This window comes from Thermomyces dupontii, assembly GCF_041956625.1.
Source record: "Thermomyces dupontii strain NRRL 2155 unplaced genomic scaffold VTN31scaffold_1, whole genome shotgun sequence".
Classification (NCBI taxonomy): domain Eukaryota; kingdom Fungi; phylum Ascomycota; class Eurotiomycetes; order Eurotiales; family Trichocomaceae; genus Thermomyces; species Thermomyces dupontii.
Window position 1 is genome coordinate 2,659,312 of NW_027192307.1, and position 18,522 is coordinate 2,677,833.

The 18,522-nt window shown below is 52.8% G+C and overlaps 6 protein-coding genes across 6 annotated transcripts; 3 read left to right on the forward strand and 3 right to left on the reverse strand.

The window, feature by feature from the left end:
* Positions 1–4,034: 4,034 nt before the first annotated feature.
* VTN31DRAFT_1009 (uncharacterized protein) lies at positions 4,035–6,868 on the forward strand (the record flags this gene model as incomplete). Its single annotated transcript, XM_069401019.1, has 3 exons — positions 4,035–4,230; positions 4,280–6,410; positions 6,499–6,868. 3 exons carry the CDS (start codon positions 4,035–4,037, stop codon positions 6,866–6,868), a joined length of 2,697 nt encoding a protein of 898 aa, XP_069263865.1.
* Positions 6,869–7,012: 144 nt separating this feature from the next.
* On the reverse strand, positions 7,013–8,082 carry VTN31DRAFT_1010 (uncharacterized protein; the record flags this gene model as incomplete). Its single annotated transcript, XM_069401021.1, has 2 exons — positions 7,013–7,991; positions 8,051–8,082. 2 exons carry the CDS (start codon positions 8,080–8,082, stop codon positions 7,013–7,015), a joined length of 1,011 nt encoding a protein of 336 aa, XP_069263866.1.
* Positions 8,083–8,812: 730 nt separating this feature from the next.
* Positions 8,813–9,289, forward strand: VTN31DRAFT_1011 (uncharacterized protein; the record flags this gene model as incomplete). Its single annotated transcript, XM_069401022.1, has 2 exons — positions 8,813–8,845; positions 8,912–9,289. The coding sequence occupies 2 exons, from the start codon at positions 8,813–8,815 to the stop codon at positions 9,287–9,289; spliced, it is 411 nt and encodes a 136-aa protein (XP_069263867.1).
* A 580-nt stretch (positions 9,290–9,869) lies between these two features.
* VTN31DRAFT_1012 (uncharacterized protein) lies at positions 9,870–10,475 on the reverse strand (the record flags this gene model as incomplete). Its single annotated transcript, XM_069401023.1, has 2 exons — positions 9,870–10,208; positions 10,263–10,475. The coding sequence occupies 2 exons, from the start codon at positions 10,473–10,475 to the stop codon at positions 9,870–9,872; spliced, it is 552 nt and encodes a 183-aa protein (XP_069263868.1).
* A 1,755-nt stretch (positions 10,476–12,230) lies between these two features.
* VTN31DRAFT_1013 (uncharacterized protein) lies at positions 12,231–13,542 on the forward strand (the record flags this gene model as incomplete). Its single annotated transcript, XM_069401024.1, has 3 exons — positions 12,231–12,318; positions 12,386–12,654; positions 12,748–13,542. 3 exons carry the CDS (start codon positions 12,231–12,233, stop codon positions 13,540–13,542), a joined length of 1,152 nt encoding a protein of 383 aa, XP_069263869.1.
* An 844-nt stretch (positions 13,543–14,386) lies between these two features.
* On the reverse strand, positions 14,387–17,280 carry VTN31DRAFT_1014 (uncharacterized protein; the record flags this gene model as incomplete). The annotated part of the gene is made up of 4 exons (XM_069401025.1): positions 14,387–15,453; positions 15,517–16,300; positions 16,371–16,981; positions 17,049–17,280. 4 exons carry the CDS (start codon positions 17,278–17,280, stop codon positions 14,387–14,389), a joined length of 2,694 nt encoding a protein of 897 aa, XP_069263870.1.
* Between the last annotated feature and the right edge of the window lie 1,242 nt (positions 17,281–18,522).

The following is an 18,522-nucleotide window of genomic DNA, read 5'->3' on the forward strand; positions in this document are numbered from 1 at the left end:
GACGGAGAAAGCGGAATCGCAGAGGTTGGCGCAGAGCTCGCCGAGTCAGGGTTGATCGGAACACGTGCTTTGACAGGCCAATTATTGTGGTATGATGAACAGCCGCAGAGAGAGTTTGTGGTCTCGTATTTGCCCGCGGCGGGCGTGAGTGATATAACGTGCAAATTGTTTATTTCTGCTTTCCTGAGGATGTTTTCTAGAGATTCCTAAAAGGCTGAGGGGAGGGGAAGGCGCAGTGTGCTGTGCCGGACACTCCGTTGCATAAAAGTTCGAGTGATTGGGTTTTAAGTATTCCACAACGTCACAGCACGGGCTGGGCTTGGATGCAAATTCAGTTCATGCGGGCTGAAAAGAAAACAAGGGGGGACAGGATGCCAGAAACCGTTGTATGTATTTGGGGTCAACAGTGCTTGCACTGCCTGATTATCTGATAATGCAGACAATGGATGGTCCCAGGAATAGATCCGGGAAGAGTGCTACGTTGAACTAATGAATTAAGGCCACATTCGTGAGGATTGCTTGACAATGCAGAGCAAGTTGAGCAAGGCCTGAAGGATGATGTGGATTGTGGAATGAGGGACTGGACTCTGATGGTGGGCCTCAGGCTGAAAAATGAACCGCCACCTCTAGGGCCCTAGCAGGCTAGCACCTTGGTGCGCCGAAATACGACACGCCGCTGACTAATCCCCCCACTAACTAACCTATCGTGTGCTTTTTTTATCCTTGCCCTTCTTCCGAAGAAGCCGTCAAAGCCGATAAATACAAAGTTATGCAGTGACTCCGGGTATGTACATCGTCCTGGACGCGCTCTCTGTACTCCGTACTCCTCGCCTGTGTACGCAATACTCGGACGCTGTCAAATCAAAGCCTTTCAGAGCTTAGGGTCAACCCATTGTCCCATTCAGAGTTGGAACCCTGGGTCTTGTTTGGGTTGCTGCCGAGTGCCGAATAATATACACCAGGAGTACCGTACCCGGGATCCTTCAAAGGGACGGAAACAGAACATGTATACGGGGTATACAGTATACTCTTAAGATTCGACCTCAGTGCCGAGTCCGACTGACCGACATTGCTTTTGTGACGATCGCGGATCCATTCTTTTTCCAGTTAGTCTCTCAAAGAGACGTCAAAACCAAGCTTCGAGACAAAGCTATGTATGTGGTTGGTAGCATGGAGTCAAGATCCCGTTGGATGGTACCCAGCATCATGTGGCATGGCTTATGGATAAGTCCACATCTTTTCCTGGATTCTGATTATGCAGATGATGCAGACATGCAGTCCTTGATGGCATTCCTCGGGATGTCACTGCACCGACATTCTTCTTGTTTGCTATAAAAAAAAAAACCATCGATGAGGAATTCAATGGTCAGCTGACTCCGCGTTGATGATATTTGGCAGTTGGTTCGACTGGGACTCTTTGCAACCTACAAGTTGCTTTCATGTCGTGCCATCTATTAATAGGGAAACCTCGACGGCCGTTCAATCTTCAAAAGAATAAGGTAAGTATATTTCTTTGCCGTCAGTAATCAAGTGCCAACCTTGGTGAAAACGAAATCCGTGATTACTGACGCAATCGTATGAATCTGTGTGAGCAGCACCCTGCTCAACAGTAGTAACAAGACAATGAGGTCAAAGAGCAGTTGCTCATTTCTTTGAGATGGTCAACTCATTGACCTTTTATGTTTCAGTATCGGTCTCGTTTGCTACCAAGCTCAGAAGTTGTACAGAACTCTACATTCAACATGGATAACTTTTCCCACTCCAGATGCATCTCAGCAGGACAACTTTTCGTTCAATGAGTCGACTTGATCCTATGGATTCAGGAACAGCTTTAGTCGTTCACTATCGTCACCCCCAGTTTCACTGTCACGAAAGTCATCATTAGATCAATGTCTCCTTGATCAATGAAGTCATGAACAACCAAAGAGCGGAGATCACTCTGTTGAGGGCGAAGATCATCCTTGACGATAGATACGGTCTATATACCAGCATTGGATCATCAAAATCAAGCATGGACTACTAGGTTTCAGAATCTCAGGCATGGAATGGTAATCGTGCCGATCAGGCCTTTCCAACTTGACATCATCCTGTCGCGAGCAGTAGGTTTCCTGCATTTGAAGTCTCCCGTAGATTGATCTCCCTCAACAGGCATAGGAATCTGAATTAGAGCGAGTAAGTACTACTCGTACACATTCTGAAGAAAGCCATAGGGGATGCAAAAAGAAAATACAAAAGACTACGATTGTGGGAACAATGTCGATGAAGGTCTGCTTTATTCAAGGACAAAGTGTACTGCTCCGTACGAGTTCGTCGGTCAATTTCCCGCGATGAAGAGTCACGTATGACGTAGGTTGACTTTCCCACCTTGACCAGTTGATCAGACAAGCTTGGCATTCTGTACGGATGTACATACAGTACTGCCAAGCACAAGCCCACTAACTTGGCATTCCGAAACGAAAATTTCAAGCAGTGGAAAACATTGAAAACGCGTTGACTTGTACAGATTGACCTAACCTAGGAATCAGGATCAAGTGTACTCCGTAAGGGCTAAGGCTTTGAGAAATTTTGGAATTTGCCTGGCCGAAGGGCGGAGGTCAGTAACGGAGACTCGGGGCTCTAGGTGTTCCAGGAGCCCCTGACTGACCAAGTTTCGCGGACGCCGCAGAACCGAGCATGACCCCATCCATCATTGGACAGGGGGTTTCCCTCCAGGAAACACTTGTCAGAATCTCTATACACGATGAGACACCCAGGGGTTTCCTCTCCGTTTTGCGATGCCATGTCTGTCTGACACAGTTGCATTCTTGATTGGAATTTCTCCGTACGGAGTACCAGAACTGTTTGGAACCCGTTGCACAGTGAGATCCTGATGGGCACCAGCATGTTTGTGGTTGCTTGGGAGAAAACTAACCGAACGCTGATCGTCGGAGGATAAGGGTGTGATCAGCGTGTGTTCTCTCAATCTTGAGACTCGAGTTATCACATGGAATTACCGACATGTATGTACGTAGAGGTAGGTACTCCGTACCCCGTGATGACAACCATAATCACGAGAGGAATGATCAGTCAAACAGATGCCACAATAGCATTCCCGGAGGCCACTGAGCGTCAACAGAGGCGTGCGGAGAGCTTGTAAATGGAGAATGGGAGTGTTTTTGGAAATATTTAAACGCAGGCATCGCCATGGCCCATTGTCAATCACCCTTCTGTTTGTAAATAATACTATTGCTCGCTCTTTGTGTGGAATCAAAGATCCAGCACAAGCCCATTGCTCCAGGCGTCTTGGCCGACAGCAAAGAACCCGACTCTGGCCACTCTTCCCTCATTGATCAACGTTGATTTCGAACACAATTCAACACCGTCTCCTGCCAGACAGACTCGAAGCGTTTCATCTCGGACGCGCAAGGAGATCAACCCACCAATCATCGGTTCGGTGCCTGAGCGACACCCCGGCGGAGTGAAGTCGTCTCGATCCCTTGTGGAGGAGTTCAGCGACGGTGTCGAATCACACTGCTGGTGAAGGTCGGCATTCGGCAACTAGGGTCGTCCGGGTACCAAGTGCCTTGCGGTGGTCAATAGTTCCTCATTAAGAGGATATTTCCCGGATAGAACGTCAATATTGTTTTTTCACTCCCATTCATTGGGGGCTCTTCACTCATTCACTTTTGTTTTGTTTTCCGGGGCCGCTTGTTTATTGAAGCCCAGCCCTAATTCGCTCCTTTTTATTTTTTTTTTTTTTATTTTTTTTCCGTGGCAGAGATTGTCTCTGCCACTGCTTCTCTCCTTTCTTGTCTACGCTGCTGGCGGCTTTCTCAGGGTGTGAGTCTGTTGCAGCGACTTTCCTTGATTCAAGTGTCATTCCTTTCTGACCGACAGCTGGTAGGGTTGGAGTCATTACCAGCGTATGTTGATGATTCTGATGCCCAGTCAGGCCGCGTCCAAATTTACCCTCCTTCGATAGATAACAATTCCGCATCTGCTGGACAGATACCGGAGAATTCTACATTTATCATAGCACGATTGTCGATACCAAAATGCTTCTCACTCACTTGCTCACTGCTCTCGGCCTGTTGGCTGTCTCTGTCTCTGTAAAGGCTGCGCCCACGCCACAAGCAAATGCTCCAGCAGCATCCGACTTCTGGGTGGCTAGCATTAAGCGCCAGGGAGTGGCCGCCTTTGGAAGATCTGACTACCAGATCTTCCGGAATGTGAAGGACTTTGGTGCGAAAGGTGAGTTCGGACCATGACGCTCAGAGCAGACACTCACTGACGCACATAGGCGACGGGTCAACGGACGACACGGAGGCTATCAATGCCGCCATCTCGAGTGGGGATCGGTGTGGTCTAGGTTGCGATTCCTCGACCACCACTCCGGCCCTGGTCTACTTCCCACCGGGCACGTATGTGGTGTCCAAACCCATCATTCAGTACTATTACACGCAGCTGGTTGGCGACGCGCTCGATCTGCCCGTGCTCAAAGCTTCGGCAGACTTCACGGGCATGGCGGTCATCGATTCTGACCCTTACACCGACACGGGGGAGAACTGGTACACAAACCAGAACAACTTCTTCCGCTCCATCAGGAACTTCGTGATCGATCTGACCGGCATGCCGCCAACTTCGGGAACTGGCATCCATTGGCAAGTTGGACAGGCCACGAGCTTGCAGAACATTCGCTTTGAAATGGTGCGCGGTGGCGACAACAATGTGCAGCAAGGCATCTTCATGGACAATGGATCGGGAGGTTTCATGTCGGACCTGGTGTTTAACGGCGGGAACTATGGCATGTTCCTTGGCAACCAGCAGTTCACGACCAGGAACCTGACCTTCAATGGGTGCAACACGGCCATGTTCATGAACTGGAACTGGGCCTGGACATTCAAGTCGATCACCGTCAACGATTGCGGTGTGGCTCTGAACATGTCCAACAATCCGCCCGAGATGACCGTGGGATCTGTCATGATTCTGGACAGCAGCATCGCGACGACCAGGGAATCTATTGTTACGGCCTGGACGCAGGATAGCAACCCGATTGGGGGCGGCGTGCTGGTTCTCGACAATGTTGACTTTACAAACTCCCAGGTAGCTGTGGCTCATATTGACGGTAGCACCGTTTTGGAAGGCGGCTCGGTCGTCGACTCGTGGGTGCAAGGAAACACGTACACTCCGCCCGGCAACTCCGGCGTTGTTGAAAAGCGACATGCGTCTGAGAGCTTATCTGAAGGGGACGATGTCTGCCCGGCGCCGGTGGTTGTGACGGTCACCAGCACGACGATGGTGCCAGCTAGGACGCCCGTGCTCGCACCCTCGCCTGCCGCCGGATCCGTTGGCGCTGGTCTTCAGAATTCGGAGTCCGTGGCATCCACGGAAACTCGGTTTGCAGCGTCCTCTGCAATGGCACCGGTGATCGCATCAAATGGCAACGTTGCGTCTGTCGGAACAACGTCCGTCGCCTCCGCTGCGGAGACGTCCACCGCGTCAGGCTCCGCTGGGAGTACAAGCGCGACCCGTACGTCGCCAACCAATCAAGCCGTCGCATGCTCATCCACGCCGACTGTGGAAAAGTCGCGCACTCAGGGTCCCGTCCAGCGGCCGCCGAAGCCCAGTGGTCTCCTGGACAGCAACGGGCGGATCTTTGAGCGAACGAGGCCATTCTACAACAATGTGCCCGCCAGCTCATTCGTCAGCGTCAAAGATGCCGGAGCCAAAGGTGATGGGAAGACGGATGACACTGCAGCCATTCAGAAAGTCTTTGACAGCGCTACCAGTGACCAGATTGTGTACTTTGACCACGGTGCATATCTGATCACGTCGACGATCAAAGTGCCCAAGAATATCAAGATCACCGGCGAGATCTGGCCGCTGCTGATGGCAACCGGGGAAGCCTTCCAGGACGAGGAGAACCCTATCCCGATGCTGCAGATTGGCGAGCCCGGCGATGTCGGCGACGTGGAGATTTCGGACCTGATCCTCGAAACCAAGGGCCCTGCTCCGGGCGCCATCCTCATGCAGTGGAACGTGGCCGGCAGCAGCGCGGGCTCGGCCGGCATGTGGGATGTGCATTTCCGCGTGGGTGGTTCTGCGGGCACGGAGCTGCAGAGCGACCGATGCGCAAAGACCCCGGACGTGACGACGACGCCCGACCCGGAGTGCCGGGGAGCGTTCATGCTGTTCCATGTGACGGAGCAGGCGAGCGTGTACGTGGAGAACTCGTGGTTCTGGGTGTCGGACCACGAGCTCGACCTGGACGACTACAAACAGATCAACATCTACAACGGGCGCGGCGTGTTGATCGAGTCACAGAATCCGGTGTGGTTTTACGGCACGGGGTCGGAGCACAACCAGCTGTACAACTACCAGCTTCAGAATGCCAAGAATGTGTTCATGGGACTGATTCAGACGGAGACGCCGTACGTCCATCCCTTGACGATCCGGGCCCCGTCTTCATATATAGTACTATATGTATTGGTGGTTTTTGTCACTAACATGGCGTTGCAGGTACTACCAAGCCAATCCCAATGCCCTGGTTCCATTCAAGCCTCAGAGCAAGTGGAACGATCCCGACTTCGCCTCCTGCACGACCGACGGCTGCCGCAAAGCCTGGGGCCTGCGGGTGCTGGGCTCATCGGACGTATACATCTACGGCGGCGGGTTGTACAGCTTCTTCGAAAACTACGGACAGAGTTGCCTGGACACGGAGTCGTGCCAGGAGAACATGATCGAGGTGGACTGCTCGCAGGTAACGATGTTCGGCATCAGCACCAAGGCAAGCCAGAACATGTTCACCTCTACATCCGGGGAGGCGTTGGTGCTGGAAGGGGACAACACGAGCAATTTCTGTTCGACGGTAGCGCTCTTCCGGCAATGACGATGAGCGCCTTTGGAGGGGGGAAGCTGTTTGGTGTTTTCTTCGTATATTGTTGTAGTACCCTTTGTAGCTTTCTCGGCAGTTGTATGTAGATGAATCATATTCAAAGAATAAAAAAAACAACGTTCATGACTTCTGTTTCGTCTATCGATCCTTTTTGGAGAATCTCTGTTTATCTTCATCGGACAAGTTGTCCCACTGGGGACGGGGAATCTCGAGCAGATCATTGGTTCGGGAATACGTGATCCCTCCCAACCGCGCCATCGGGCGCAACTTGTCGATATCAATCAACGTGCGCTTCTCATCGATCGCATCCTCGCGAGCCCAGAACCGCACCCCTTCGAGAACAAGCAACGTGGCCGAAACTTTGGACGGATCGACGCGGGAATGAAACTCGCGGTTCTCAACCAACTTGGCCTCAACGCTGAACACGGCCTCCTTGACGCGCGGGGGCTTGACGATCGCCGAGGGGGCCGGCGTTAGGCCCGCGATGTCGAACTCGGACACGCCGTAAGGTGCATCGATGCTGCAGAAGTTGGCCGCCTCGAGGAAGTGCTCCGAGATGATGTTGATGGTGCACTCGCCCGTGTCGAGGATGTTGCGCGCGGTGTCCTTCTTGGTCGGCGGGTTGGAACCGAGTTTGTTTCCGGTGGTGCTGAGGATGAACAAGGGGGGATCGAAGGAGATCATTTGGAAGAAGGAGAAGGGAGAGAGGTTGGCGGTCTGTGCGCCATCGCCGTTGGTATCCGGGGAGATGGTGCTCACGAATCCAATCGGACGCGGGACAATGGCGCTGATCAGGAGCTTGTAGTTGTCCTGCGGGGGACGGCCCGCCGCGTAGGGATCAATTTCAACATGGGACTTGCCGACGTGGTCGTTGCTGTTGGGGCCGGAACCTGGCGTCCATGATGGTTTCCGCGTGCGCGTGTATGTCGGACGGCGGGACTCGTCCCATTCAGGCCGAGATGCCTCCACTTCCTTGAAGGGCGGGCGTTGTGACATTGCTCTCAGTTGTTGTGCAGTACTAATCTTTGTTTCTTGAAAGTCTCGCGGGATTCTCTGAGATCGATGCAGGCCTTTCTTATGTCGAATACACGCTTCCAAGATTCCGGCCCGAGGTACCCTGTTCAGTCAGTCAACGCTCTTCCGGCGCGGGGTATTCCCGCGGGGGTTCTGCCAAACCGATAAAGTCTAAACAGCGGAGTAGGTACCATTGATAGAGAGTCAATTCGACCTGAAACCGAAATATATACAAGGTTTTCGTCGGGAGTCTGAGGAAAAATGCACCGATCGATGCAGCGCAATCACGGTATTCATCCTTCGATCTTATCGCAACTGAGCAGCGGGATAACCCCGCTTACTCGCGGAATTGAGATCGGCCTGCCACGGGCCGGGGGGGCGGAGAAAGTCACATGCAGACTGTACACTATTCCGCTTGCGGCAGTTAATTCCCCCGGCGGAGGACGGGAAATCGGAGTGGCACGGGAATTCAAGGGACGTTGAAGTGGCTTTCGGACTGGTTCCTCTCAGCAGAACGCTTCAAGTTACTTCATACGAACAAACGCATGTATTTAGCGGTGTGATATTTCATCACGTTTACTCGCCTGTCCTACTTGCGCTGAAGGAGATACACCATTGTTTTCATACAAGTACGTATGTTTACAGACTTCGAAGAAAAGGACGACAGATGGTTGGCGGAAATCCCCCGCTTGCCCTAACGTTGTCACAATTCACAAGTGCTTGTATTCCATGGATGACTCGCTTGGACTACCCAGTCTACTGCATGTATTCCACATCTCATAGGTTAGATTGGATTTATGTGCAGAGCAGCAAGTGCTTTCCCATTCTCTATGGCACCTGCTTGTTGCAACAGTTGGTTTTAGAACCCTAACAATAGTCGGTTAACTGATTGCGGTATCCTCATGCCCGGCGGACGAGAATCGCATGATAAACAAGACGAGTCCATATACGTGTGATGTATGCCCGAATTCTGAAGTGCTTACCATTTGTGCGAGAGACGAGTAACAATGGATTTGCTGGCAGATGTCATCAAGGAGAGCGGCGATTGTGGTAACCAGGCGAGCTTCTCAAGAAGATGCACTAGATAAATGTAAGTTGCTCAACGCGGTCGTCATCAGCGGGTTCAACTCTTCATTGCTATCTCGCCAGTATCCGCACGCTTTCGCCGGAAACTCCAGTAGGCTCAACGCAAACGGATCCGTGCTCGTCTGCTCAAGATACATGCAGACTGCGATGCATTCGGGGACGATTCGAGTCACAATCCAGGGCTGGAACGATGACATTGGGCAGATGCGGCCCATCCAGTATGCTAGAATCATCAAAGCGCGAGGGTCTTTGGCCCGCAGGAGGTTGATAAACTCCGGTTGCAAACGACCAATGAACGAGACAACGACATTGTAGTTTTCGACTTGATCGCAGGGCTTCAACTCTAATAACGGACTCAGAATGCGCAGAGGGTCATGATACGGACTCGTTTCCGCCGTGGTTGTCTCGTCAATCCCGCAAAAATCTGCTAGACCCTGGTGGAGACCCTCACGACCGGGTCGGTCGTCCTGGAGTGCTCGCTGTTCCTCACCCATTTCAAAGAACGGAACGCTCCAAATACTGGTGGGGATATACGGGTGAGCCATTAAGATCAGGCAGCGGAGACCACTTTGCAGCGCCAGCCAATTCAAATCCGCCGGATTGGAGGTGAATACCCAGGATTGCTCCGGCCGAAACCCCATCGGACAGAGAGTGCTGCTGCCTAGAAGCATACAGGTCCCAAACAGCGCATCAACATTATGAGGTCCGATTGGTGACCGCATTGCTTTGCGATACAAATTGACGGCGCTCTTCCAGTGGTATGCTTCCTGCGCTTGTCGGGCCTTATTCCCTGGGTCGCAATGGTTGAGATGTAGGCATGAGGCCGCCAGAATCGTGTGCATCAAATGGTCACACTAGTCGTGAAACCTGTCAGAATGGATATCATGTCTGTAAATTACATATGAGACCCGGGAGGTCTTACCGAGAAGGCGACTTTGATCATGTCCGTCTGCATGACTTTCCGAAGATTGTGTTGAAGCATCACCTGGGAAAGGTCGACAATGAAGTGATAAAGATAGGCAAGGTTCGTATATCGAGACGAATCGGGGCCCAAGCGCACGAGTTTCTCGTGCCTCCACTGATCGAGACCCACGAGCCGCCGTACGGTGTCCTCGATCAGGTCGAGGGACAGGGTTTCGAGGGTCGAATCTAAGGGAGCATCTCCCAAAGTCTCGAAATCACAAGTTATCCCGTATTTACGACATCGCTCACAGTGAGGTTGTGTTTCATCGCACTGACCTCATCAGACGACGTGCGCGATCCGGAACCTTTTTTTGCCTGGGCTCACCTTGACTCGTCGGCGTTTGCAATTCCCGCATCCCAGTCTCGATTTGCGATGACTCCGCCGCTTGACAGATTGTCTCTTTACGGGATGCGAATCAGACTGCGCCGTCTGATTCGACGTTGGGAATTGCACTCGAAAAACGTTTTGATATGGTGTGGAGGGTTTCGGTGCGCGTCTTCGCGTCAGAGCCGATGCATTGTCAGTTGGGGCGGACATGGCGTGCGACGGTGCGATTAGGGTATAGGTAGGCTACAATGCTGTGGAATTTCCGACACGTTGAGGAGCTGGTGAAACCGATGCCTTCTTTGCATCGAAATAATTAAACCATGAATCTGTTCAACAGAGCCTCCATTTTTACTATCGCCCTGGTACGATGCTGATTGCCAAGTGCCTTGCCCGATAGCCTTTGCTAGACTCTCGGAACGGAAAAACCTGGGCAAGAATGCAAGCGAGCTTCGCCTTGTCTTGTGGAGCAGATATGTACGAGTACGAGAGGTTACCGTAGGTAGCCTTTATGCCAAGCCCTGGGCTGACAGCTGATGGTGAAGTTGTTGAATCCTGACGTTCTTGACCAACCACGACGGAGTACGAGTAGTATTTACTGTCCAACTGTCGGAGCCTCGAGAGCTGATTGAGTTGTTCTTCGTTCTTTGCACTGCAGGCTTGCAACAGGGCCGAAAGACTAACTTAATCCCAATCAAATGCCGCTTGGCCAACTTCTGAAGCAACTGTGTCAACTGTTCTGCTTCGCTTCGGCGGCATAAGGACGAGTGCAGAGTACCATTGCGAAAATCAAAATGGCCCATAAACGTTGAACGAAGAGGTTATGAGTAGCCTAGGTACTCCGTACAAGGTAGTATCGGATCGAGGAATACGAGTAGTAACTGTATCACTTCCCGTAACCCAAGAGCTCGAAGTATTCCCACGAGAACTTGCTATGAATCCGCATGTTTCAGTTGGCACATCCAGTACTCCGTACTGCCACTAGAATCAGACTCCGAATGACTGTTGGCAGCAAGAATGATAAAGCCAGGGCAGCATTCTGTACCACTCCTACAGTGGTGAGCAGGCGACTGTCTCAGGCATGTCCTAGCTGCCCTACTACTGGTTAGTATTTACCTATAAGTAGTTTCTATCAATTAGGCCTAACACTCGACAAGTTACCAACAATCCCGTGGGGCATATGTTAGATTGAGGGCTGACTGTTCATATCTGATCGTCTTTCAGCTCGGCATCTACTCCACATTATCAAGCTGACCGCACTCTTAGGACAGGTCTCGAGAGTAGTACTACTGTATCCATGTCGGGAGTTGAACAAGAACAATTCAACAGCCGACCGCATACTCAATGTCCTGTGGATCCGTACATTGATTGCCGCTCACGTGGTTTTCCGCCGCGTCATTGACGCGTAAATCAGTGACATCAAGAAGGAACCGATCGACGGCCAGGTTCTCCAGACAGGATTTTCTATTTTATCGTGATTTGATCCAATCCTTGAAGATAGATAGGTGTAAGTACTTAACTTGCAGAGTGTGGATCAGATTCAGGAGTAAACTAACTACTACAGTAAGTACCGGAATTGGCAACGTTGCGGTCACTAAGATGTCAAAATTAGTACAACCCTAACCTCATGCGGGCTCTGGTGGTTATTAGTGCCAACGCTATCGCTTCCATGACAAATCAGATTGTGATGAAGCTTGGATCACAGTCCCGCTGAGCCAAGCATGCAGCTTCAACGTTCAATAAATGGCGTTGGAGGAGGTATCCTCAGAAGGGCTTCTCCAGATGAAGAGCAATCAACCGTCAGCCGCAGCGGAGAAGGGCATCGATGGAAAGACGGTGAGTGCTCAAAGTCCGCTATCATAAAGGGCGCCTTCTCCCGCCTCTTGCTGTTGAGTCTCTTGGAGTACCATCCCGCTTCAGTCTGCCTGGTTGCCCCTGTTTCGTTCTTAGATCCAATCGTCAACGACAATGCGTCCGCTCGCGACCCTCGCCGCCTTGTTGGCGGTGCCTTTGGTTGCTGCTCAGACCTATACGGATTGCAATCCTCTGAAAGAAGGTGTGCGCTGCTTAGTATGAGGGGTTCGCCAAAAGCTTGCTAATGCTCGTACCTACTCTTGTTACAGATTGCCCGGACAACCCAGCCATGGGCAAGACCTTAACGACCGACTTCACAAAGGGCAAATCAAGCGACTGGGAAGAAGTCAAGGGTCCCGTCTCGTACGGCAAGGATGGCGTCGAGCTCACTGTGGCCCGAAAGGGCCAGTCCCCGACGATCCAGACCAGCAAGTACTTCTTCTTCGGCACTGCCGAGGTTGTCATGAAGACTGCCCCGGGCACCGGGATCGTGAGCAGCATCGTGTTGATGTCGGATGTTTTGGATGAGATTGACTGGGTAAGAAAATGAGCCCCCGCCCCACCCCCCCGCGGATAAGTTTTCCAAGCTGGAGGGAACGACAATTGACGCTGATGTTTTGTGTGTTTCTAGGAAGCACTTGGAGGGGACAACGCCCACATCCAGACCAACTACTTTGGCAAGGGTGAGGCCATCTACGGCCTTGAAACGCATGTCCCTGTGGACTCGCCGCAGACCAAGTTCCACACATACAAGGTCAATTGGCAGAAGGACAAGCTCGAATGGATCGTGAACGGGAAAGTTGTGCGCACTCTCAAGGCCAGCGAAGCGGGCGACCACTACCCTCAGACCCCGATGCGCCTGCTGGTGGGCATCTGGGCGGGTGGTGACCCGGACAACAGCCCTGGCACCATCGAGTGGGCCGGCGGCGAGACCGATTACTCGCAGGCTCCCTTCTCCATGTACGTGAAGGAGGTGAAGATTGAGAACGCGAACCCGGGCAAGGCCTACCACTACAGCGACCACAGCGGCGATGCCGACAGCATCGAGGTCATTGGAGGTTCCTCGCCCAGTGATGATGATGATGACGATGACGACAAGGACGACAAGGATGGTAAGGATGACAAGGATGACGACGACAAGACCTCCTCTTCGACTTCCGACTCGACAAAGACTAAGATCTCCGACCCTTCTTCCAGCACCAGTGGTTCGTCCCCGTCGTCTTCCGACAAGGATGCTATAACCAACCCGATTACCGGCATCACGTACACCAGCGGGACGGACTCCGATGACGACTCGTCGGCGGAGTCGTCCGCCGCTGCCTCGGAGTTGGAGGCGCCGGATGCGGCTGTGCTGAGCTCTCGCGTGTCGGGTTCCCTGATCGCTCTTTGCACGTCTCTGGTTGTCTTGGTCGGCTTTGTCCTGTAATCGACATGGTCATTTCTCAGGTACTGTACTTTTTACATAATACCCTTTTTTGTTATTTGTACTCTAGACCAGCTGCTTTCTCCCTCGAAGCAAATCTAGATTTGTCTTTGAGTCCTTTCGGGATTTTTTTTAGTGAGTTTGCTACCTTGGCATGTCGATATCAATGTACGAGTACGCATGTATATACTACTTCACATCCTCTGTCAAATAAGAATCGGATTATGGACTCCTTGAACGCACCTAGGCGGGAAACCGTGGAATGAGCAGGTACAGTCGAAAGGGATTACTCCTTCCATTCCCATAACAATACCTCAAGTCTCAAAATCTCCAAAGTAGAAACCATTGCTTGAAGCCGCCAATAAAGGAAGATATCATGTTCAAGAAAATAAATTCATCATTACCTATCGTAGCCGGCTCCCTGTCACGTCGGTAAAGCGACTTGGGTTTCCTGACTCATGGACGCCGTTAAGAAGGCTCAACAAACCACCGCATTGGTACAAAACGGTTTTGAAATAAGTTAGTCCCAGAGAATAGGTTGGTGGTCATTGCAAAAACTAACGATCGAAACGAGTTTGAAGACTTTGGAGCTTCGGTTTCAGACGAATTGCCCGTTATGCTGAAACGGTTCTAGTGTGACACAACTGTGTTGGTGCGTCCGAGAGCATGGTCAGGGTAAAAAGGACAATACAAATCGCGAAGAGAAAAAAAAAAATCGATTAAGATAAACTACAGAGTAATATGTACTCGTAGTGTACACCAAGAAGATAAAGAAACAGGTCAACAACTGAACAGGTCAAACCTCCACTCCACCCCTTCAGTTCCCAAGAGGTTCAGAAGCCTCAATCTACTCAATCGTCAATTCCACGGGCTCGTCGAGCGACAGATTTGTCTTGATCGTGACGCTCTCACGCTCGCCGTTGAACTCAACGTCGGCGTCAGCACTGTTCGCCTTAACGGCCTTGGGCTTGGCCTTCTGGCCCAGAAGAGTGATGGACTCGACGTTCACCGCAGCCCTGAAGCCGAACTTGCCGCTCACGCGGAGGCGGCCGTTCCTGTAGTAGAAGTCGAGCTCCAGCGTGGCCTTCTGGTGCAGCGAGTTGCCGTCGTCGAGGTAGAGGCTGCCCTTGGCGCTGCCGTCGCGGCCCGGAGCGATGATCAGGTGGAACGGCTTCTTGCGCAGCTCGGTCGTGGTGTTGGCGCTCGACGCACGCACCGGGATGATGCTGCCGCCCCGGATGTGGATCGGGATCGTGGTGAAGTCGATGTTCTTCAGAGTGACCTTCTTGCCCCGTCCGCGGAACGGCTTGCCCGTGTACCAGTCGTAGAAGAGGTCGTCAGGGAAGTAAGCATCGACGGAGGTGGCGTCCTCGTCGGTGACGGGGCTCACAAGGATCGAATCGCCGTAGAAGAATTGGGTGTCGATGCCGTAGGTGTTGGGATCGTTCGGGTAGACGTAGAACATGGGCTGCAGCCAAGGCTCACCAGTCACCGTCTGACGGTAGAACTGGGTGTACGCGTAGTCAAGCAATCGGTAGCGAATATCGATGGCCTTCTTAGCCGCCTCCGTCGTGGTCTCCCAGCGGTAGAACTCCTGGGAGATACTGCCAATTTCGTTGTGGTTGCGGAAGAACGGGTAGAAGGCACCCAGCTGGGCCCATCGAGCGCACAGCTTCTCCGTGACGTTCCCTCCGAAGCCGCAGACGTCCGATCCAACCATCGGAACCTGGAAGATGGACGCGAAGGCAAGCATCTGGGCAATCGAGATCCGGTAGTGCTCCCAGTTGCTCAGGTTGTCGCCCAGCCAATGACCGACGTGGGCTCCCGCACCAGCGAACGTGCTTCGAGTGATCACGAACGGCCGCACAGTGGGACGACGTGCCAGCATGGCAACTCGCGAAGCCATACTCATCACTGGTTTCAATGCATTAGCAGGGACACAGTCCGGACTGGCAGCTTCAAAGAGGGGAGACTTACTCGTTCCGTACAAGCTGTGGACGTCATACTCGACATAGCCCTCTCCAGCATGGACGAGGTCGGTGTCGATCGTCTTCTGGCTCAACGGGCCGTATTCGTTCTGGATAGCATAGGGCGGAGTGAGCAAGTCACGGCCCTCCAACCCAATCTTCTTGCCCTTGCGCGACCCCGACGCACGCTTGGAGTGGCTGCGAGGAGGCTGGAACTCGTCCGGGAATCCAGGCAATGGCCGAGGGTTCTCCCGCACCGGCGGCGGGTCCGGGGGCAGGTCGTTGTCCTCGACGTACTGCTCAGGGTCCTCGCATGGCCAGTCGCAGAAGTTGGCCGGCTCGTTCATATCGATCCACAGACCGTCAATGTCAATCCCGGTGTCGCGATTGTAGAAGATGCTGAATTCCTCGGTCCACCAGTCTTGAGTGTCGGGGTGGAACCAGTCGGGATACACAGTCACGCCAGGCCACACCACACCTTCATACTGGGAACCATCGGCGTTCTTCAAGAAGATTCCTCGCTCCGTTCCCCGATTATAGGCCGGATTGTCGCTCTTGCTCATCGCAGGGTCAGTCATGAGAATGTAATGCTGGTCATGCTCATGCAGATAGTCGACCAGCGCCCGCATCTTCCGAATCGGGAAGCGCTCGGGGTCATTGGTGAAGGTCCTGCGGCGGTACATGTAGTCGATGTCCGTCCACATCGTCTCAAGCGGAATGCCGGCCTGGCTGTAATTGTACACAACCTCGGCCACATCGAAGATATCCCGGTAGCCATAGCGGCATTGATGGAACTGTTTGTGAAAGCCAGCATGTTAGAAACGGCCCAGCCTTTGCTTACTTTGGACACCGTTTGTCACTTACGCCAAAACCCCAATAGGGCTGCATCGCCGGCAAGCCCGCAACCTCAGCGTACTGCTTGGCAACATCCTTGGGCGAAGGACCCGCAAAGAAATACAGGTCAATGACGCCGCCAATGGTGTTGTACTCGAGATACTGCTGGCCATCCGTCGTGCGATTGATCTTGATGTCCATACCATTGGAGTTGAGAAGGAACACTCCGTGGGTGCCCTTCTTCCCCCGATGGTCGACATAGATCGGGTGAGCTCCATAGAGGTTGGTCCGTTCGGGGATGCCGTACGAATCACGATTCCAGATTGTGCGCGTGTAGTTCTCCGTCGGGAGACGCAGAGGGTCCGAGTGTTCACCCAGGCCGTAGAGGTTGGGTTCCTCGGGCAATTCCGTGCGGAGCCTGACATACTGGGACTGGAACACCAGATTGGAGCCGGACGAGTTGAACAGAACCTCGCCGCTGTCTCTGCGCGAGACCGCGAACGAGAAGGGTTCCTTGGTGTAGTCGAACTTCAAGGCTGGACGACGCGCGCCGTCGGTGACCTTGGGACGAGGGAACACCGACTCGGGGACCTGATAGACTTCCTCATCGCGGTCATAGATCTGGACGTGGAGGCGAGTATCTGCGATGTGTCGAGTTTAGCGACCACAATGCAATGCCGCGGCGGGCCCGCTTGCAAAGTCACGTACCGGTGTCGTAGGAAACCTTGAGCACCAGATTGTCTAGGTCCTTGCCATAGGTGTTGCAAGGCTTGCCGGCCAGCTTCAGATCGGCGGTCAGGGAATGGCGAGTCTGCCGCACATTGGTCGCTTTGTAGCCGGGGCATTGCTCCAAAGACGACGCTGCTGGTGCGGGAGCCGCCAGAGCGCCAGCGGCCCAGGCACCGAGTGCGAGGAGGAAGGGCTTGGTCAACATGGTCATGCCCAGTTCAGCTCAACGGTGCTTGAACAGGGACATGCAACGAACGGCCGCGCTTCGAGGGAGAGAGACTACTGCAGGATCATTGGACCCTTTATATAGTATGCTTGTCGGCTGCCCTGGTCTGAGTGAAATGTTTCGATTTTCCTGTCCTGCATAAACGAAACTGCGGGGTTCGTCGCACTCCCAGTCCCGCCTGCGCCATGGTGACATTGTCCCATTCTTCTCGATCATTCCCGATGGTCTGATTGAGTAGATGGACTCCATACGAGTACAATAGTACTGTATCGTACTTACTCCTCCACCAGCGTTCTCCGACCGATGCGAGTCCCGAGCTCCGAGCATGCCGAGGCTGCCCTGACCTGACTCTTCTGTCAGGGTTAGGTCTATGTACAGTACAGTAGGTATCCATTATCCAAGCTCTGCCATGACCAAGGTACACGCCAAATTCGCCAATCGCAGTGCGTGGCAATACGATGCCTGTCGATCGGGATGATCCCGTCTTGGCCGCAGCGGTCATTGGCTTCCCTCTGTGCAGGTATACTTTGACACTGTCACTACAGTATGAGCTCGTCTGGACTCTGGAAGCGGAAGAGGCGGAGGAGGTAAATTAGTTTTTCCGAATTCCCGACATTACCCCGGCCACTCGCCTTGCTGCCTTTGATCCGAGGTTTTCTTGGCGCTTACTCAGCCATTTCCGTGGATACCGATTCGGGTAAGTAGGTTTTAGGTAGTGTCAGGGACTCAGGGTCAGGGCAGAACCGATTGGGCAGGTGTCCATGAGTGGTCATGCCACCGTTGGAACTGGTCCCTGCGAACGGTTGGTTCATCGGGGTGTCTGTCCAGAACTCCAGATTTCAGGAAAGAGCAAAAACCCGGGGGCCCGGCTGGGGAGGTTGGAGTGCCAAGTCCGATAATTGTCCGCTGCGGGAGTTCTCTGACTTTCTTTTTGCATTCCATGGTGTGTTGCCAGGAACCATTTCCCTTCTTCAGTAAGTAATGAATAATAGTAATACTGTACCTCGAATACTTCTTTAAGGCTTGACCTCGGTTCTGCGTGCCCTGTCAAATCTCCGCCTGCTTTTCATTTCATAATCATTCTCGGGATTCAAAAATTCCCCACCATCATCAAAGCTCAACAAGCCGAAGCCGAGCTCAGTTGACGGTAAAGCGTCTCAAAGCACCGGGTACGGAGTAGCCTCCTCTGTGCATTCTCCGTACTGTAAGGAGTCTCCTGTTGATTGT